Source organism: Macaca nemestrina, chromosome 1 (genome assembly GCF_043159975.1).
Source record: "Macaca nemestrina isolate mMacNem1 chromosome 1, mMacNem.hap1, whole genome shotgun sequence".
Lineage (NCBI taxonomy): Eukaryota > Metazoa > Chordata > Mammalia > Primates > Cercopithecidae > Macaca > Macaca nemestrina.
The window spans coordinates 138,449,160-138,471,216 of record NC_092125.1 but is presented as its reverse complement, the minus strand read 5'-3'; the positions used below and the strand labels follow the sequence as shown (position 1 = coordinate 138,471,216).

The 22,057-nt window shown below is 42.2% G+C and overlaps 1 protein-coding gene and 1 long non-coding RNA gene across 5 annotated transcripts in view; one reads left to right on the top strand and one right to left on the bottom strand.

Annotated features, from left to right (window-relative positions):
- The window catches only part of LOC105485421 (uncharacterized), a 158,824-nt gene extending 156,962 nt beyond the window's left edge, over positions 1–1,862 (bottom strand). For both annotated transcript variants that reach the window (XR_989554.2, XR_989553.3), the window contains exon 1: positions 1,543–1,862. This is a non-coding gene — a long non-coding RNA (uncharacterized lncRNA). The remainder of the gene's footprint in view (positions 1–1,542) is intronic.
- Positions 1,863–1,885: 23 nt separating this feature from the next.
- Positions 1,886–22,057, top strand: part of LOC105485419 (solute carrier family 44 member 3) — a 74,129-nt gene continuing 53,957 nt past the window's right edge. Inside the window, exons 1-7 of one of the 3 annotated variants that reach the window (XM_071076128.1) lie at positions 1,886–2,033; positions 2,506–2,613; positions 6,195–6,337; positions 9,182–9,315; positions 10,165–10,258; positions 19,311–19,471; positions 21,640–21,729. In XM_071076128.1, coding sequence (XP_070932229.1) covers positions 2,007–2,033; positions 2,506–2,613; positions 6,195–6,337; positions 9,182–9,315; positions 10,165–10,258; positions 19,311–19,471; positions 21,640–21,729 — 757 coding nt within the window. In that variant the 5' untranslated portion in view covers positions 1,886–2,006. Of the gene's footprint in view, positions 2,034–2,258; positions 2,279–2,505; positions 2,614–6,194; positions 6,338–9,181; positions 9,316–10,164; positions 10,259–19,310; positions 19,472–21,639; positions 21,730–22,057 lie in introns of those variants that run through there. The other 2 variants (XM_071076111.1, XM_071076174.1) reach the window with 2 other exon arrangements.

Below are 22,057 nucleotides of genomic sequence, written 5' to 3'. Positions count from 1 at the left end.
CATAGAGTAGCTTATTATATCTGGCTTTTTTTCACTTAACATGCATTTGAGATCATCCATGTTTTTGTATATGTCAGAAGTTTGTTCCTTCTTAATGCTTAGTTGTATTTCATTGTATGGATGCATCACAGTTATGCATAGTCACCCACCAGTTTCTGGACACTTGGGTGGTTCCTGGCCTTTTTTCTAACACAACAATAAATTCAGCCTAAATATTTGGCCACTCTCATGCTGTATCTATTGTATCATCTCCTTAATTTGTTTCTCTTCTTGTTTGATTACTTCCTCCAAGAATGTCATTCAAATGAATCTTCCATAAGATTATTTGTATATACATTCTCACATTCTAATGACAATATGGCTTAATAGAAAGTTCAAAGTTATGCTTTTAAATACTTACACATAGAAATATTTCGCTTGAGATAAACCTTTTCAATCTGAAGGTTTTTTCTACCTTGAAATTTATCTCCATTATGTCTTCAAATATTTCCTCCTCTCCGTTTTTATATTTCTTCCTTTCTATTCTAGTTTTACCTCGGTATAAGCTAGAAAATTTACAAATAAGCTAACTTGTTTTTTAAAACTTTTTCTACTGCCTCTGGAGGGTTGCTGAAAGTGCTGTTCCAATTACTAATTTATCGTCAGCTGCATCTTTTAGACTATTGCACATTACTAATACGTAGCATCAATATTCATTCTAATTATTATTTTTATGCATAATATCTCTGTTTTAGTTTCATATTTTTTCCTGATTCATATTGCTAATATCATAACTCATTTTAAATAAATTTATCATGCTTATTTAAAAATCTTGGTCCATCTGCTCTACTGATCAGTTTCAGATGTTATTCAACTGTGGTCTTTTAACAGTAGTTGCACTCCTCCAGTGTCGAATTCTTTGTCCTGTGAATTCATGTTCCCCTGGGGTTTCACCAACTCTGTCTGATAAACAAGGAAGGCCCAGTGAGTTTGGAGTGGGAGAGTGGTGTGAGCCCAGAAGGAAATCGCTGGCACCAGAGAACCACTGTTTGTCACTCCCAGTTTCTGCCACTTTCCCAGATCTTTCCTCCAGTCAGGTTTCTACCCTTAGGGAGAAGCAGCACCTAAAGGAAGCAATTAACCTAGCAACCCTGAGGGTGGCAGGGGGAAGGGTAGAGGCTCGATTGGGAGGAGGTGGGGGGAGGTCGGTCTGCAGTTTTTTTGTTTTTCTTTTTTTAAATTCCTCACCCCAACAGTGCTTTTGTGCTGGTCTGATATTACCTGGAAAACTACCCCACCAGTCGCTTCGGTTGGACACTACCATTTCAATTGTGAAGTCAGGCAATGATTGTCCTAAGGCAAGGTGGGAGAGAAGTCTGAGTAAACCACCTCAAGAGTGCCGGTCTCCCGGAGTGTCTGGATTCGACTCCTGCCTACACAGCTTAGTGTGTCTCCTCGAACAAGTTGCATCACCGCTGGCCGTGCCTCAGTTTCCCTCCTCCGTAGATTAGGAATAACAATAGCAGTGAGAACAGAATCCAGCACACAGTAAATGCTGCTTACCTGTTTGCTATGTAGAATACACTGTTGCTCGGCCCTCAGGAAGGGTCTGCTGAGACTTTCTACTTCCTGCTCAGAGCAGAGGCCGACCACCCGCCCAAGGTCGTGGCGGCGCAGGCTCAGCTTCAGTCGTCAAAGTGCACATCCTGGGAGCAGCTGCCGCGAGGTGGTTGAAGCAACAGGGCAGAGAAGCGTCTCAGCCTTTTCCTCCCACCAGAGCAGGACCCCAGCTGACAGCGGGTGAGCTGGGCAGAAACCCATGCCGGGAAGAGGCGGACCCAGTGGACCACGGCGCCCGCAGTCGCCGGACCAGGCGCAGAGGCGAACGGGAGGCGGCGCTGCGCCCTGCCCGCCCCTCCCCGGCCCGGCCCCGGCCTCAGCCCCAGCCCCGGCTCGCGGGCGCTGAGTCTCCGCGTACCGGAGGCGGCGGAGGCTCCCAGTCACCGGCCCCCGCCTGCCAGCGCAAGATGCACTGCCTGGGCGCCGAGTACCTGGTAAGCGCCCACAGGGTCGGCCCTCGGGGGAGGAGCCCCGGGGAAGGGTCGGGTCCCCCTCCTGCACTCACCTGCCCCGCCGGACCCTTCCGCCTTTCCCGCGCCTCGGGGATCCCGCCCCTGCTTAGTACCTTGGGGCCACCTGGCGGGGAGGACCCTGGACCCTGCTCCAGTGCTGGGGCGGAGGTGGGGGAGACCCGGGCCGCGGGGCGCAAACTTGGGGCCGCCCTCAGGTGCACCTCCAGGTAAGCACTTGTCGGCAGGGGGCTGAACATCGGCTCCGCACAGGGCAGGTGTTTCAAAGGCTGCGTGAAAGAGCTTCAGGTGGCCACGTAAATAATAATAATAATAATTTTTAAAATTTAGAAAAAGATTGGTTACTTTGACCACTCTTCGAGTAGATTTGGGTTCGGTTTCCAGGTTGAGTCCACTTGTTTATCTTCTTTTTCTCAACTCTCCCTTTTTCTGGAAGGTTTCTGCAGAAAGAGCCCCTAGGCAAAGGGAGTGGCGACCCCAGATTTATAGGAAATGCACAGATACGGCATGGTTATTCCTGTTCTTTCTCTTTTGGACTGGTTTGGTAAGTGTGGGTGCTTGGGAGGAAAGAGGCCAGAGTGTGTGTGGCGTGTCTGGAAATAACTCTGTCCCAAATGTAAATCGTAGTTGGTGCTGCAGTGAGAGACTTCTGCCATTAACCCACAATAAACAGCAGTTAGTACTCGGGAGAATTCTTGTCCTAGACTCGCTAGAAAGGCCGTCTTTTTGCTACAGGCCATTTTCTAAGGGGTGACTCCATTAGGAAATGGGAATTAACAGTTTACAACGTGATTGCTATTTAGTAAGGCCAATGTGTCTCCTCTTACTATCCGTACTTACTAAAGAGAAGTTCTTTTACCACCTTCCACACCCCCAAATCAAATATTCTTCAAGCTTTTGGTGCACCTTTAACAAAATAAAAGCCAGGGTAAGCCTAGCAATAAATTGCATTTCCTTTAGCTGAACATCACACACGCACGCGCGCGCGCGCACACACACACACACACACACACACACACACACACACACACACAAGATACGTTGTGTTTAGCAGCCAATACTTGTTAACCATAGCTAGCAAGGAATGATTTTTCCTACTCTAGTTTCCAGGTGTGTATGATTGCTGGTAAACCCAATCAGGCTGTGCAGTTATAATCCTGAGTCTGTTGGAAGCTGAATCTTGCTGCTTTTGTACTTATTTTAGAGTGGTAGGTAACAGCAGAAAACGTCTCACCTGACGTTTTCAAAGGCCACTTTCACGAAATCATCCATGCCAGGCTAAGGCATGCTATTTGCTGCATGGTAAATGATTAATTTATAGAGCAGGGTAATAACTACCAGATAGTAACTACCTTTGTTGAAAAGAATTCCATCTGAATAGGCCCTAAAATGTCATGTTGGTTCTTCTTTCCAAGTAAGAAAGGCATTTGTTCACTTGTTGACTTCAGGCATTTGTTCACCTGTGATCCGTTTCACATAGACAGGTTTGGTTACAGGCACAGTGGAAGGTTAGGTCTGAAACACATAATCAGACTTTTTGCTGCTTATGTTGGAACTCTCCTCTAGGAGCTGGGAGAGACAGTGCACCTACAATACCTTCTGCTTAACTTCACAGATGGTTGGTGTTTTTATCTGAGACTGCTGTTGTATAAATGCAGGCAGCGACTGGCCTGCATTGTGCCTGGCAGCTTTGACCTCAAGCTGTTATTGTGATTTAATGATCTGCCTTAGCCCCTCCACAGCTTCAACCTAGGACCTCACTACCAAACTCTCAGCCCAGCAGCTGAGATTCCTGGAGAAAGGCTTTGTAGATGACCTATCACAGCCTGAAGAATTGTGAACCAGCTGAGGTGACACGGAGCTGGAAACTGCTTTAAAGTTACATTTCATTTGCAAAATAAGTCTGAAGTTTTTAATATGTCCAAGTTCTCATTACGGCTTTCTGTTTTAAGAGTCAGAGTCCTTTCTTAGCTCACTGGCTTTTAGTATCTTTTGCAACATTTTTTAGTTGAAGGTATTTAAAACAGAGCAAGGAGTGTTTTGTTTTGGGGTTTTGTTTTGTTTTGTTTTGTTTTGTTTTTTTCCTGTCTCCATTGCTCAGCTTTCAGGTCTTGTGACAGATGTCATGACTGGTGATATGCCCAACAGGATTATTATTGATGGTGCTGCCCTGAGTTAGGACTGGACAAAGGCTTGGGGGAAGGGGCCAAAATTATAAGCAGAGATGGTTCTTGCAAATGCAGCACCAGCCTGTGTTTATATTTGCATTAAACACAAGGAACAAAGTCTCAAAGTCTGGACTGTCCCTGCCTCTACTTACCCCTCCAGTATCCTCTCCCACCCTGCCTTTTCCTATTCAACCCTTAGGATTCCATTTTCCTGATTTTTCAGGCACGGTTGACAGTGACCACCTTGGTGGCCCCACTAGACCAGTGTAGACACCTCCTATATCACCTCTCATATAGAATCGCAATTGCATGTTTGAAATTAGGACAGTGAAGGTTTATAGTAGTAGTTTTTTGGAAGGCTGAGGCAGGAAGATCCCTTGAAGCCAAGGGATCCCTTGAAGTTCAAGACCAGCCTGGGCAATAAAGCGAGACCCTGTCTCTACAAAACATAAAAATAAAAAATAATAATCATAAAGTTGTAGTTTTGTTAGCAGGGACTCAGGAATACTCAAAAACTGCTCCCACCTTTCCTACCCAGAAAAACTTTCCATTCTTCAACACAGGTTTCCAAAGGAAAGAATGATGGTAAATGGAAAACATCACTTTGTTATTAGATTACTGGTGAGCTGGGCAGAAGCACATGACCACTTTCCTCCCTCTAAGTCCAGACACAGTCAAGACCTTACTACACTCCAACTCGAAAGGACGGGACAAGCATGTCAAGGTGCAGTCAGCTTGCCATGCCAGCCACATTGGCAAACAGAGTCACACCTACTCCACAGCCTTTAGGTAAAGGGTGAGTGACACACACTGCTAGCAAAGGTGACCCATTCATTCTAGAATCTGACCAGTTAGACTTAGGAGGATCTTGGAGAGTGGGGAAGGACAGGGAGCCTCCTTCCCCAGGAGGTCTGCAGCCCGTAAGTCCTGCTTGCCTTCTAGGCTGGGTTCCTGGAGGGCAAGGAGTAGGTTCTGGTCATTCCTGTGTCTCCCAGTAACGAAGTCTCAAGCACACACTGGGCACTTGAAGAATGTTTGTTATTTTGATTTCTAAATTAGTAATAAGTACAGAATATCTAGAAGGTATTTGAATTTAGCACAATGTACCTTTGCAGCATAAGGTATCAATACTATATATTAATGAATGATGTATTATATCTGCTCTCCTGGGATGAACTTGTCAATATAGAGTATTAAATGGTATCCTATATATTGTATACAGTAGTGGGAAACTTACTAAGTTTGCATTATGGGAAGATACATATTCAATCTTGGCAGAGAGCCTGTCAGTTTAATGGCACAGTTGTTTGAACTGAAATTTCAAATATTCCACATTCACTATGAGACTGGATAGAAATGATGATAGAGTGCAAGATGTTCTCATCCAACAGAATTCCTGTGGTTCTTTATTTTGTACATCTTAAGCAGTTATTCCAAAACACTATTTGCAGATTTGTGAACAGTATTTTGATACATATCAACTGTGTTGCTTCTGCAGAATCCCCTAAAAGTAAGAAGAGAAAAAAACAAAAATTAGTGGGGGGGGGGAAAAAAACTCAGGGAAAGAATTAGCATAGCCCTGAAGCACTTAAATACAGCAAGAACCTCAAGGGAAGAAAAATTGAGTTGTACCAGTAAAGTTAGGCCAAAAAGAAAAATGATAAGACTCTTAAGGAAAAGGGTAAAAAGCACAAAGAGGTAAGAAAATAGAGAGAAATCTGTTTCAGTGGATTAGATTCTCTCTCTACCTAAATTCACAAATAGCAGAAAAGCAGGATGCTGATAGATTGGAGTTGTTGACCCTTGCTGACAGAGTGAAGGGCTGTGATGCTGGAGAGCTTCACGTTCCACCAGGCTCCATTTTATATCAGCATCTGCAGGGGTGTGGGGTACTGTGTGCTCAGCCCTTTGGCCAGGCTCTCATATGCCCCCGGTTTTATGCCCCCGGTTTTGCCAGGTGTTTATTATGGGCTACTCAGTGGTGGCTGGAGCTGCAGGGAGACTCCTCTTCGGCTATGACAGCTTTGGCAACGTGTGTGGCAAGAAGAACTCCCCCGTGGAAGGGGCCCCTCTTTCAGGGCAGGACATGACCCTAAAAAAGTAAGTATCTAAGTAAGTCCCCAGTCTGTAAGGAGCTGAACCTCAAAACTTTGTATAAATTCATCACTTAGAGCCTGGAAACTGTTCCCATTCAAAACTCTGTCAGCCTATTTCATAAAAAGGAAGGCTGTGTGTATAGTACAAGTAAGAGTACAAGTTTTAGAATCAGCAGTGCTAAGTTCAAATTCAGCCCATGCTACTTTTCAGCTGTGTGATCTTGGGCAAAATACTTAACCTCTCAAAGCCTAGTTTTCATCTCTCTAAACTAGTTATTATACCTGCCTCACAAGGTTGTTTTAAGGATCCATGAGACACTGCATGAGCTAAGGTGTAATAAACGTTAATTGCTGCTATTCTCCATAAGGAATTAGAATCATGTTACCAATCGTATATGTTTGAACCCTACATCATCCACACATTGTTTCTATGTGGAAACACCTGAATGCCACCTGGAACGCTGGGGACCTGTGTCCTACCCCCGCCCCAGCTATGGCACTGCGGTATTGCATTCTTCCCCGCACCCTGCTACCCCAGCTCCCACAGGGAAACAGAAAGGGGAGAGAAGAGATGGGAATCCCCTGGAGGGGAGAGAAATCCCCGACCATGACCTTCTAAGATGGAGACTGCCTTGTAAGAATTTTTAAGATTTTAGCTCTTGCTTCACATGACGGAACAAAAAAATGATTTTTTATTTATTTTTACTTTTTATTTTTTTGAGACAGAGTCTGTCGCCTAGGTTGGAGTTCAGTGGTGTGATCTCGGCTCACTGCAACCTCTGCTTCCCGGGTTCAAGCAATTCTCTTGCCTCAGCCTCCCAAGTAACTGGGACTACAGGCGCCCGCCACCATGCCTGGCTAATTTTTGTATTTTTAGTAGAGATGGAGTTTAGCCAGGATGGTCTCCATCCCCTGACCTTGTGATCTTCCCACCTCGGCCTCCCAAAGTGCTGGGATTACAGCCGTGAGCCACCACACCCAGCCAAAAAAAGGATTTTTAAGACTCAATAATAAAAGTCGCTCCTAGAAGAGAAATCCTAAGGATCTAAATAAATCCTGAATATAAGTTTGGAGTCACCAAATACAAATCTCAGACTAGGCCTCTTATCCTCTTATCCTCCTGTGTGTTCCTCCTAAGGGGGCTCTTGCTATTTCTGGACATGGACTGATGAGGGGGCATTTCTCCTGCATTTGTAGAGCCACTTACAAAGAAGACAGGAGGAGGAAGGGCAACTTAGATGCCCATGTGCTCCTGTTTCACATTGTGTTCATAATGCAGTGTCAAGAAACAGTCATTCCTGGTTGAAGTGAGTATACATTCCATTATTCTCAAAAGCCAAAAGGTAGAAGCAACTCAAGTGTCCATCAATGGTTGAATGGATAATCAAAATGTGATATGTACATTACCATGAATTATTAAAAAGGAAATTCTGACACATACTACAACACGGATGAACCTTGAGGATGTCATGCCAAGTGAAATAAACCAGTCACAAAAATACAAACATTGTATGATTCCACTTATAGGAGATATGTAAAGTAGTCAGATTCCTAGAAATGGAAAGTAAAATGGCGATTGCAAAGGGCTGGAAGAAAGGAGGGTGGGAACCTTTTGTTTAATAGGTACAGATTTCAGTTTGGGAAGATGAGTTCTGCGAATGGATGGTGGTGACGATAGCCCAAAAGATTCAGATGGGGCCAGGTGCGGTGGCTCACGCCTGTAATCCCAACACTTTGGAACGCCAAGGTGGACGGATCACAAGGTCAGGAGTTCAAGACCAACCTGGCCAATATGATGAAACCCCGTCTCTACTAGAAATACAAAAATTAGCCAGGCGTGGTGGTGGGTACCTGTAGTCCCAGCTACTCAGAGGCTGAGACAGGAGAATCACTTGAACCTGGGAGGCGGAGCTTACAGTGAGCCAAGATTGGGCCATTGCACTCCAGCCTGGGCGACAGAGCGAGACTCTGTCTCAAAAAAAAAAAAAAAAAAAAAAGTGATTCAGATGGTAAATTTTATGTATATTTTAACACAATTTTTAAACTTTTTCAAAAATATATATATCACACACCCAGGAAATCTGTTCCTCATCTCCTCTTGCACCTACCTTCTCCCATCCCCAACAGGAGGGAAAAAAACCTTCTGGGACCACTTCTCAAGGTCTCTCCCATAGAGGACAGCCTATGGGGTCTTCCTCTGCCATTCCTGGGGTCTCGGAGCCTGGATAAGTGGTGCACAAAGGTCTGGAAGCTGTGGCTGCTAGCGCATAACCTGCTGATGGCAACACCAGTTTCGTTCTTGTGCCTGCTCTACCCTGCCCCTGGGGAGCTGCAGGAGGGATCTCCTGAGTGTCCTGGCTCTCAACCTGTGAGAAAGGGGGAAAGACAAGCCTTTAGTTCCCAGCGTTGGCCCCTCCTTTCCACTTCTCACTTCCCTGTGTTCACTTATTCTCGGAAGCATATTTGAACACTCTTAGGTACAAATGTGTTATCCATGGAGTCCATTGAATAGTTTGTGCATTGGCCCGATCTAGTGATCAACGGACAGTTTAATCAATTGCTTCTTTTCCTCAGATTTTCTCAGATAACTCCTAGTGTTATCTCCCAGAAAACACTAAATCTGGAGAAACAAAGTTTTGTTTACATTTTTGGATCATTTCCAAGCTGCACAGCCTCACGGATGACCACCAGTAGGCATAATAAGTGTTCAATTATGCTGAAACAATTGTGAACGTGTGCCTGGGTGATCCCTGCATTTGATAGCATGTAGATATTTTTTAAGGCCCACAATTAAGCCCAGTGAAGAGGCAATGCTCTAACACATTCTTCTGTTTCATCTCTTTCCTAGACACGTGTTCTTTATGAATTCCTGCAACCAAGTCAAAGGTATGCGGCTCGACCGCACGGCCCTCTGTGTATCCAGCTGCCCTGAAGAGCAGCTTGACTCCCTGGAAGAGGTCCAGCTGTTTGCAAACACCAGTGGTAGGTACTGAGGCCTGATTCATTCTTTTCCCCATGGTGGGGTAAGCTATGGGAACTTAGATGAGATCATTTATCCTGATCCTGCTTTCTCTGGAAAGCTGAAAGGTTTACTTCCTTGTGGGTACCTCCTCTTGTGTGGAAAAGGCCGTAAGCACGTTCTCTTGAGCTTGTTCAGGTTATTTTTGTTCTGTATGGATTTATCTGAAGCCCTAGCTGTTCCATGTATGCTCCCTGCCACTGCGGGGGAATGGTTGTCCATAGAGAGAGAGAGGACACAGCCCACATTTGGGACCAAAGGCAGGGTCAGAAGGAAGTCAGAGAGCTCCATGCACATGGGCACTTCCAATCCTAGAGATGTACGGGCAGGGTGCGGGTTGAATTGCCGACAAATAGGTCTTTTCATGAGATTGTCGGGGCTAAAAGATACTTCCACTGAGCAGTGAGATATCACAAGTTGTACCAAAAGCATTTGTATAACTGAAATACCTTGTACTGGGTCTGCTGTTTAGAATTTTATCTGCCTGAAAAATGGTTTGCCAGATTTTTAGAAATTATTTGCAAAGCCAGGTTTAAACTATCAAGCTTCTACAAGAAATTGTTTTCAAATACGCTTCAGATTATTTTAGGACCAATCATATAACTTTTAGTTTTGAATTTGGGGTTTTGAAGAGAAAGTAAGGAAGAGAGGCCCTCACTAGACCTCAGATTGTATGACTATTCTTTTTGTGTTTCTGTCACCCATAGACCTTGTAGCTGATTCTTTCTCCTTTCTGATTTGGTAACATGACTGTGGTTTCCTTACTGACTCACCTGGGAAGATGGTATAATGTCTATGTGTTCTGCTTCCAGGGTCTTTCCTGTGTGTTTATAGTTTGAATTCCTCCAACTATACCCACAGTCCAAAAGCAGACTCACTGTGCCCCAGGCTACCAGTTCCTCCAAGGTAAAAGCTTCCATACTTTTTCCTTAACCCTCAACAAAAGTTACTGGGTACTTGGTGTGCATCTGTTACTCTTACAGGCATTGTGAGAAGGAGATATCAGAAGAGCCCCTGCCTGCAGGGAGCTTACAATCTATGGAAGCCAGGGATAAAAACATGGCAGGACTATTTGCAGTATGCCTGTGGACAGTGGATTAGAAATCAGGCTAAATAAGGAGAAAATTCAGCAAACAGTAAAAATATACATAGTCTTCAAAGAACACTAGTACTAGCAAGAAGTAACATATGAACTATTACTAACAGGGTAATTTTATAAATTAGTGTGTATTTTTTTCTACTCCAACTATTTATTGCAAAGTAGAAATCATTTACTTTGGCTGAGCATGGTGGCTCATGCCTGTAATCCCAGCACTTTGGGAGACGGAGGCAGGCAGATCATGAGGTCAGAAGATGGAGACCATCCTGGCCAACATGGTGAATCCCCATCTTTACTAAAAATACAAAAATTAGCTGGGCGTGGTGGCGCGTGCCTGTAGTCCCAGCTACTTGGGAGGCTGAGGCAGAAGAATCGCTTGAATTCGGGAAGTGGAGGTTGCAGTGAGCCGAGATCACGCCACTACACTCCAGCTTGGTGACAGAGCGAGACTCTGTCTCAAAGAAAAAGAAAGAAATCATTTACTTTTGGCTTTTTATCACAATCAGACTTTGTTAGTTTTTATTGCTCTAGATATCTTCATAAGAAACAGACCAGATAGACAAGGCCAAGTGAGCACCACACCTTTCTTCTCAATGAAAACAGAAAGCACAGGTCCTTGTCAAGAGTACATTTGGTGGGCTCCTTGCAAGGTCTTATTCACCCCTATAAATTAGTGTACTACCTGGCACATGGTAGGCACCTTACAAATATTTGTAGAATAAAGTTGTAATGATGGAGCAGTGGTTACGTTGGCATGGCGAATGGCACATGTTTACACCTTTGAGAAGGCTAAGGGGAAAGACACAATGAGTATTTATTGCCACCATCATGATGCTGAGATGTACTAAAGGAAAACTTGTATTGATTCTGAATTGTCATTCTTTTGAAAGATGTGAGTATGTTTACAATGTAGGAGACGAGACCTCTCTGAAAAATCCCTGAGAAATAATGATGATTTAATTAAAACAAAGCATTATTCCAATCCTCTAGGATGGTGTTTATTGAACTCTTGTTTGGGACTTACAGTAAGGAATTTATTACATCCCAACTCCTGTATGCACATACCTTCATATGTCCTTATATATATAAAACAATACTAGAAATCTCACAAAGCAACCTTTACCCTTACTACATATGATTCACACCCTTAGTTACTATTCTGTTGCCTTTTTAAAAATAATGTATTTCATAGTCTTCTGACTGGTTGCAAGTGAAGCTTGAAAAATGCTCATCTAGCAGGTGCTCACACAAACACAGAAAGACTTGAGTAGGTTTTAATCACATCGAAGGCAGAAAATAGCCATTTGGTGATATTCTTTTCTAAAATAAATACTCCATGTTGTAAGTAATTGAAGGAGGAGAGAACTATTTGCTGAGGAGAATACCCATTTCATTTTTCTATAATTTTTTTTTTTTTTTTTTTTTTGAGACAGAGTCTTGCTCTTGTCTCCCAGGCTGGAGTGCAATGGTGCGATCTCAGCTCACTGCAACCTCCATCTCCCAGGTTCAAGTGATTCTCCTGCCTCAGTCTCCCAAGTAGCTGGGACTACAGGCACATGCCACCACGCCCAGCTAATTTTTGTATTTTTAGTAGAGATGGGGTTTCTCCATGTTGGCCAGGCTGGTCTTGATCTCTTGACCTCATGATATGCCTGCCTCAGCCTCTCAAAGTGCTGGGATTACAGGCATAAGCCACCACACCTGGCCTATAATATCTTATTTTAAAATTCTGGTAATTGTAAATGTGTTTATGATACTTTACATTCTGGTAAAATATAAGTATCATAAACACATCTTAATGAAACATACTGTACCCAATTAAAAAAAAAACTAGAATGTTTTAGTAATAGGTGGAAGGAAAATTCTCTAGCACTTGGAGAGGAGGACTTTTTTAAGAACACAATTTGTAACTGTAGATGTAACTACAGATGTAATTGAAAGAGAATGGAATTTTTAAGGTTGTAATTTAACCGGAGTTGGATAAACTCTCCTCTTACTATAAATGGGATGGCAACCATAATTCCACAGGAAGCTTCTATCTTGATACTTATGATGATAATAACAAACACTTATTGAGCTTTTGATACTTTTCTAAATCCTTAACATAATTTGGGCCCCAGAAAACATCTACATTGTAGGTATTGTTTTCATCCGTATCTCACAACTGAGAAAACTGATGCAGAGAGGTTTGAGGTCATACACCCAGCAAATGGAAAAGCTGGCATTCAAACCCAAGTAGCGTCTTATGTTTGAGTCAAGACTTGGTTTTATTTTGACTGGTGAGTGGCCTTTCTAGACTCACATCAAGCTGGGAGAAAGAGTCCCCGTACCCTGTGTCATAATAGCACCATTTCTTCTCACTCTCAAGCCAGCCCTAGTCCTTTTCACCCTAAATGCAAGTGTTTCCAATACTAACTTTTCAAGTAAAGACAAAACCCTTGACTGAGTGGCCTTTTTTAGACAGAATGAGAGAGAGAGAGAAATAGCCTCAAGGGCTCCATTCCCCTTTCCTGCACAAGCAAGTGTTTGTTTAAGGTGAAAATGATCATATTTATCATGGAATAGCAGTGCCAAGACTGAAAAGCTGGAAAACATGAGAAGGGTGGCTACAGGGCCAAAGAATATTTTCTAAATACCTCTTTTTGACTGAACTGATTGTTTCTTCCTCCTGTGTTGATCATGTGAGGTATAACATACCCTTTTAGAGTAATGGCTAAATATCAAGAAGTTTATGGACCTAGGTATGAGCTTTTAAGAGCAGTGAAAAAGCACTGCAGAAGATAACAAGCAAATAGATCTTTTTTCACTTTGGTGTTCAACATGGTAATGTATTTTTAGTCCCCCATGTATTCAAAATCTAAAAGGCATGGATATTTTCCCCCCAGTAAATTCTAGTTCTACCCTCCCACGTAGGTGCCCACGCATGTCACTGCATGGTTTGCTCAGCTGAATTCCATATACATGGTGATCTAAATATACAGGCAGCTTGCCCAATGACTTCCTGCAAGTTTGAGTGGCTTTGCTAATGGGAAGAAGAAAAGCAGAAGTGGTGAAGAAACCTCAGGCCATGGCCTAAAGATGCATCCCTGTGAACCAGACATGGTGGCTCACATCTGTAATCCCAGCACTTTGGGAAGGCACGGCGGGCGAATCACCTGAGGTCAGGACCAGCTTGGCCAACAATGGTGAAACCCTGTCTCTACTAACAATACAAAAATTCGCTGGGCGTGGTGGTGGGCACCTGTAATCCCAACTCCTCGGGAGGTTGAGGCAAGAGAATCTCTTGAACCCGGGAGGCGGAGGTTGCAGTGAGCCGAGATTGCGCCATGGCACTCCAGCCTGGGTGACAAGAGCGAAACTCCATCTAAAAAAAAAGATGCATCCCTAGCCCAGCTAATGAAATATTCTAAATCTCGAAAGGAGTGGTAGTTGCATAGATGTATATGTTTATCAAAGTCTCTAATTTTATGTTTAAGATCAGTGCATTTCATTGTATATAAATTTTGCCTCAGTAAAAATAAGAGGAATTCCTTACGTTCTGAAGTGTATTGTTTAAAAAAAAAAAAAAGCAAATAATAGAACAGTGTGCAGTATACTGTCTTTTGCATAAAAAGTGGAAAATATAAGTATATATAAACATATAAATATATACATATAGGTATATATTTGCTTGTATAACCATTACATCAAGCATGACTTACAGGATGTAGTCAGAAAGCAATTTAATTTTTGTCTTTCTCTGTCTCTTTAAATTTATTCAGTGGGACTAGTTTTTTCTGCCCCTGAATAAAAACACAGGCAATTTCCAAGGCTTCTCTGGTAACTTTTAGGTAATATATACTGAGTCACTTTAAGTTGTAACAGACACTTTCAATTCAATAATTAAAATGTTCAGCCCAGACCAGGCACAGTGGCTCATGCCTGCAATCCCAACATTTTGAGAGGCCAGGGCTGTAGGATTGCTTGAGGCCAGGAGTTCAAGACCAGCCTGGACAACATAATGAGACCTTGTCTCTACAAAAAATTTAAAAATTAGATTGGCATAGTAGAACATGACTGTGGTCCTAGCTGAAGCTGAGGTGGGAGGATCTCTTGAGCCCAGGAGTTTGAGGTTGTAGTGAGCTGTGACCATGCCACTGCACTCCAGCCTTGGTGACAGAGCAAGACCCTTTCTCAAAATTTTTTTTAAAAATTAAAAAATATTCAGCCTGATGTGATAAAGTTCTCACTTGATTGGAGATTCAAACTTCTGCCCCCTGCACGCTTGGCCGTGGAGCAAGTGGGAAGGCCACAGTCCAGGAAGGAGGTTGTAGTCAGCTGCTCTTCTCCTCTGTTTATTCCTCCCCTCCTCTCCCAGCTTGCTAAAACAGGTTTTGCCTAAGGGGCTGGTGCAGCAAAAGTGAAGATAAGAAAAGAGTAGCAGGAACACATTTACTTGTCTGACACTAGCACCAGCATTCTCTGGGCTTGGTAGATGTCCTGGCCAGTTCTTTCCCTCATGAGCGTGTTTTGGGTTCTTCGGGGCTCCTTCAGCTGCAATGCCTTTCATGTAGTCCAGGACATCTGTGCTCTGGCTGGTCATGTGAGAGCCTTCCTCAGAGGGCTGTCTTAGCCCCGTAGAAGTCCCGTCACTGGGACTTGTGCACATGCAGCCCACAACTTGACCCCAGGAAGCCCTCTGCACCCTTTGCCCTGACAAATGCCCTGGGGCTCTTAACTCCCCAGCTGTAGCTCTCTGCTCTGTTATTAAAGCTGCTCACCCTCCAGATTTTTTTGGGTGGCTCAGACCTTAAGCCAGGGGATTCCCTAAGCTCTGTGAGTTTTCCATGAAACCCTTCTCATCTGACTTAGGAGTAGTACCCTTCACCCTCTTCCCCTTGGGAATGGGGATGGAGTCACATGACAAGTCTAGTAAAAAAAAAAATTTCAACTCTTCAAAATTACTCTTCTAATGATTCTCTGCACTTGTCATCACCTGTGCAGAGTGGATTTTACTATATGCAAATAAAAATTAAAATCAAGATGTCTGGAGATCTTAGGATAAGAGTGTAGAGGGTGACAAATTACAAAGAAGGAGCTGATGTGAGTAACTTTGGAAAACAGCTTTGTAACTAGATACTGTAAGCTAAAAACAAAAGGAACTGTACATAAACATTGTACGTCAGATTGTACACTTGTTTATCACATAGCTACTGGTTAACAATTGTTTTCATTTTTTTCATTTTTTTTAAAATTCCCTAAACAGTAGAGTATAATGGTTAGCAATTCTGAAACTACATACGAGAATCGATTATAAGACCTAGAATCAGTAATATCCCACCATACCCAATACCCAGATCATGGTTTCTAATCGTCAGTCTTCAAGGGTTCTTTGGAGAAATGTCAGGCTCTGGGACCTGGATAAGGAAAACACCAGCTACGCCTGGTATCATCCTCTAGCATCACAAAGTAAGGAAGTGCTCAAGAAAGAAAAAGAATGGGTCTTGTCAAAAGGACACAGATGCCTCGTAGTGGCCAAAACTGGAATAGATTGAATAACACAATTACGGATTATAACCCAAAGAAAAGAATAAATGTCCATGAGGCCATACTGATATAAATAAATAATTGAATAAATAAATAAATGGGGGAAAGGGATAAATCTTTTTTTTTTTTTTTTTTTGAAACAGAGTCTCGCTCTGTTTTCCAGGCTGGAGTGCAATGGTGTGATCTCGGCTCACTGCAACCTCCACCTCCCGGGTTCAAGCAATTCTCCTGCCTCAGCCTCCTGAGTAGCTGGGATTACAGGTGCCCGCTACCGTGCCCAGCTAATTTTTGTATTTTTATTAGCGACGGGATTTCACCATGTTGGCCAGGCTTGTCTCAAAATCCTGACCTCAAATGATCCACTCGCCTTGGCCTCCCAAAGTGCTAGGATTACAGGTGTGAGCCACTGCGCCCGGTGAAAGGGATAAATCTTTACTTCTTCCTCCCAGAGGTGGAATTTCCCTCCCTTTGAGAGTGGGCTAGGCTTAGTGACTCATTTCCAAGAAATAGAGAGGGAAAAGAGAAAAATAACAACTTTACATGGAGAAACCTGGCAGGTACCACCTTAACCAGGTGATCAAGATCAACTTCACCAGTGTAGTCATGTTCCCTGATAGGATGAGAAAGGCACTTCACCTCTGTGGCAGTCTCCCAAAAACCTGTTGACTGTAGTCTAATCATGAGAAAACATGAGAGAAATTCTACAAATTTAGGGACATTTTACAAAATACCTGACTATGAATCTTCAGAAATGTCAAGGTCACGAGAAACAAGGAAAAACTAAGAAACTTGGCACAGTCCAGGCATAGTGGTTCACACCTGTAATCCTAACACTTTGGGAGCAGAGGTGGGAGGATGGCTTGAACTCAGGAGTTCAAGACTGGTTTGGGCAACATGGCAAGACTCTGTCTCTACAAAATATATAAACTGTCATGACCAAAGAGGAGACATGACAATTAAATGCCATGTGCTATCCTGAATTGGATCCTGGAATGGAAAAAGGATGTTATGGTAAAATCCAAATAAAGGTTGTAGTTTAGTTAGTAGTTTAGTGCCAATGTTAAATCTTAATTTTCACAACTATACTGTGGTTAGGTAAGACATTCATGTTAGGGGAAGGTGAGTGAAGGATACACAGAGGAACCCTCTACTATTGTTGCAATTCTTTTGTAACTCTAAAATTATTCAGAAATTAAAAGTTTATTTTAAAAAATGCTCTTCTTATCAACTTCCAACTCTTTTATGCTCTCAGAATGGATGTGGGTTTGAGAATAATCTAACCACTTTTCTCCCACCTCTTTTTTGGCACACCCTGAATGGTGGAGTCTGGCATCTCATTTTGGAGTATAATTTTTATTATATTTGAGCTCAGCTGCAAATTCCATATAAATTTCCTGTGATACTTACATATGCTAATAAAAGTCTCCAGAATGGTTTGCAGGACACCAAAAACAATGGGTGCCTGTGAGGAAATGTACTTCAGTAGCTCAGGGACAAGGAAAGGCAATTTCTTGCTGTTTGGTCTTTTGTACCTTTTGGAATTTAAGCCATGTGAATGTATTACCCCTTCAAAAATGTAATTTACAAAAATACCCTTTGTGTTACTTTTCTCTTGACCCAGTATCCAGTGACTCAGGAACTGTTTCTGTAATATTGAGACTTCTGGAGAAAGATTTTTCCATGTGTTCTAGGTTGTGCTTCATTAGAAATTTGGAAAGTCATTTCTTTTCTTCAGGGCAATGAAATCTTGTTAACATTTGGGTTCTCCTTTGTTTCATTCTTATACATTGCACAAAATGATTGGTGATTGGGTTTTGAGCAGCTTTTTAGATAATTTGACACTTCTTTGGTTGGGATTATTTCCACCATTTGGGGTTCATGGAAAGAAAGAAGAACAGGACCCGGTGAAGGTATCAGTGGCCTTATGAAGATTCATTAGAATGCATATTCCTCGGCTATTTTACATTTCAGGAAGGGGCTAAAAAAAGGCCAACTTTCTCATCTACCCAAGGCAGTTAACTGCAGCATCAATCATACATTTACTATTCATTTATTGAGCACCCACTGTTCATAGCAAGGCCCTCAAGTCTCATATGCCTTCCTAAACAGGACGGAATTAAGCTAATAGTGTCATTAACATGGCTTCTGTCTCATCCAGTTCACATCCCTAATAGTTCCTTACAGAAATAAAGTTCTTTTGTTGGAGTTGGTAGTTTGTTTCTAAGAAAGGCTAAGACAGGAGAGTAAAAAATGTGGTTCCCGCTGGGCACAGTGGCTCATGCCTGTAATCCCAACACTTTGGGACGTCAAGGTGGGTGGATCATTTGAGCTCATGTTGCCCCCAGCCTGGGCAACAACTTGGTGAAACTCTGTCTCTACAAAAAACAAAAATTAGCTGGGTGTGGTGGCACATGCCTGTAGCAGGAAGCTGAGGTGGGAGAATAGCGTGGGCCCTGGAGGCGGAGGTTGCACTGGCCGGTGATCGAGCCACTGTACTCCAGCGCAGGTGACAGAGCCAGACCCTGTCTCAAAAAAAAAAGAAAAGAAAGAAAGAAAAAAAAGTGGTTACCCATAAATAAAATGTAGTACATGTACACATACCACAGAGTAGTATTTAGCCTTAAAAAAGAAGAAATCCTGCTATTTGCAACAATATGGATGAACCAGAGGATATTATGTTAAATGAAATAAATCAGGTACATAAGGGCAAATCTCATGCATGATCCTAGTTTTATGTGGAATCTAATAAAGTCAAATTCATGGAAACAGAGAATAGAATGCTGGTTATCAGGGATGCGGGCAGGGGAAATGAAAGATGTTGATCAAAGGATATAAGTTTCTGTTACGTAGGGTGAATAAATTCTAGATACATGAAGTAGAGCATGGTGACTATAGTTCATAATACTGTATTGTATATTTGAAATTTGATACAACAGATCTTCAGTGTTCTCAAAATACGATAACTATGGGAATTGATGGATATGTTCATTAGCTTAACTGTAGCAATCATTGCACAAAGTTTATATATATCAAAACATCACCTTGTATACCTTAAATATATGCAATTTTTATTTTTAAAAATGTTGCTCCCCAAGTTTAGGTTTTTGGTTTCTGTGAGTCCCCATAATCAACTTCCTATTCAGAACACAACTAATGATGCAGCAGAGCACACCAGCCTGGCTTTCTAAGGTGTGCTCTGCAAATGGCATGCTGGGCCCTGCTCTATTGCTATAGTTCTTAAGCATTTTTGGTTATTGAGAATGTTAAATAAACATCTTTTAAAGATAAATATTAAATAAACATTTTTGCCATGTTTTCTATTTCTATTTTTAGCAAGTCATTTCCCTTATTTAACCGATGCATCCCTCAAACACCTGAGTGCTACTCCCTGTTTGCATCTGTTTGGATAAATGATGGTGACACCCTCCACCGAATTCTAAGTGGAATCATGTCGGGAAGAGATACAATCCTTGGCCTGTGTATCCTCACATTAGGTAATTCTCAGTTAAGTTAATTTTAGTAATTGTTTACGGAATGCCAAAGTTCCTAGCACTTTTATACGTTGTACAATGAAAATTAGCCTCTTGATTTAAATTTAAAACTTTGTATTTTTTTATAGATATTTTCGGTGTTTCAGATTTAAGGGGGATGGGGCAATAAGAATAGAGGAACAGCTGGCCCTCTGGCAGTAAGCCTCAGTGGGTGGGGTTGCCTTGATATACTGACCATGCCCTAGTGTCTGCTCCTCACTGGGGATGGGTATATAAAGCAGATTGCTAATTTGTGGATGGGACATGAAAAATACAACTGTCAGAGTGACCAGAAACCATGTCTTCTGGCCAAACATGCCTCCACCTGTAGGTGAACCAGATCAGAAGGCTGCTTGGTGAGCAGGGCAAGGACATGTGTGCATCCATGTTAAATGGAGTCAGACTGCAAGGGCCTGCTGTATCCTGCTCCTCTAAGAGACATACCTGCTTTGGGTTGTGGACAGGTCAAGGCCTCAAGCCTTCTCTGGGCATTTCTGGAAGCAGCTACCCACTCTTGACCGTTTGAGTTCCCATTTTCTATGTTTCAGTTGGCTGAAATCAAGAGCCAACTTTCTCTTTGAACAGGTTAATACACTCTGCTCCTTTAGACAGTGGTAAGAGCCTGTTGTCTCCTTGCTTTCCAGTGGCAGCCCCCCAACCTGTTGGATGAGAGAAACTCTTTGGTCAGACATTAACATATTTCTAACAGTTAACAAATTGAGTTTTCCACAGTTTCTTTACTAAAAGGTTCCTAATTCCTAAACGCTTGGGGATATTTAACTAGTCACCATTATGACTTTCAGACTTCTTATTGAGGCTGAAAATGACTTCAGTTGACTCAAACAAGATACTTTGACTACCAGATACTGGCTTGGTTACAATATATAACAAAAAATCCTCAGGTTATTCCTGATATCTTATAGAATGACCTAATGTCCCTGCAAGGACATAGTCATGTACTTATTAGATTCATAATGGTATTAACAGCTGTCGTTTACTGTGCCAGGCATTGTACTTATTCTTCACTCATTAAAACCTCAGAATCCCAGTACCACTCGTAAGAGAGGAAACTGAGGCTTAGAGAGGTTTAGAACTTGGCCAGTATTGCACACCTAGGAGAAGAGGTGGCAGAACTAAGACTCAAACCCAGATCTGTGTGATCCCAAAACCCACCTTACTAAACATAACTCCGATCTAGATGCAATCCTAATTTCCTATGTCAAAAAAGGTACATACAGCTTATTTCATGGTTAGGATCTTAAATTCTTCATTTTAAAGACATTAATCTTTCATATTTAATAAGAGTACCTTAGAACATGTAAAGTCAGAACTTTACATAAGCCCAGTAAAGTCAAAAGATTTAAGTGTGATAAGAATTTTTATATATATATATATATTTTAAGTTCTAGGGTACATGTGCACAATGTGCAGGTTTGTTACATATGTATACATGTGCCATGTTGGTGTGCTGCACCCATGTGATAAGAATTTTAAATGGTTCATTTGAACTTGTAGGAAAAAAAGATTTGGGAATTTGAGAATAATATTGCTATAAATTTTTTTTTCTTTCTTTTTTTTTTTTACTGAGACAGAGTCTTGCTCTGTCGCCCAGGCTGGAGTGCAGTGGCGCCATCTTGGCTCACTGTAAGCTCCGCCTCCCAAGTTCAAGCAATTGTTGTGCCTCAGCCTCCTGAGTAGCTGGGATTACAGGTGCCTGCCACCAAGCCCGGCTAATTTTTTGTATTTTTGGTAGAGACAGGGTTTCGCCATGTTGGCCAGGCTGTTCTCAAATTCCTGACCTCAGGTGATCCACCCGCCTCAGCCTCTGAAAGTGCTGGGATTATAGGCATGAGCCACCACGCCCAGCCAAAATTTTTTTATTTTTAAGAAGAATACTAGGACTTCCAGAGACTGGCTTACCACACTTGATTGAATGGTGCGTCAGAGACTGCCCCGCATATACCTTGTTATTTTTATTTAGTGTTTAGTAGATATCCCAAGATATTTAGGGTTTGAATGAAATCCTCAGCCATCACTGTTCTATTCTGGAGGGTTTTATCATTGCAGTGCTACCATCATCTCCCCTACCCTTTGTTGCTATTGAGGTTTATGTGTTTTGCTTAATTTTTCAGCCTTGTCTTTGGCCATGATGTTTACCTTCAGATTCATCACCACCCTTCTGGTTAACATTTTCATTTCATTGGTTATTTTGGGATTGTTGTGTAAGTATTTCTCTACTTGACTGATTTCTTTTTGATTAAATGAAAAGCCTTTCCATTAAGTATAGAACTTAAACATTGGCATTTGTAAGCTACATGAAGTCTTAAAGAGTATCTAGCCCTGTCACTTTACAAATGAGAAATCTCGGCCCCAGGGAGGACAACGGGAGTTGCTATGTCTCACAGACAGTGCAAAGTTAATGACCAATCTTTTTTCTTTTTTTTTTTTTTTTGTCTTTCTGTCTTTCTCTCTTTATTTCTGTCTTTCTGTCTTTCTCTTTCTTTCTCTTTCTCTCTTTCTCTCCTTCCTTCCTTCCTTCCTTTCTCTTTC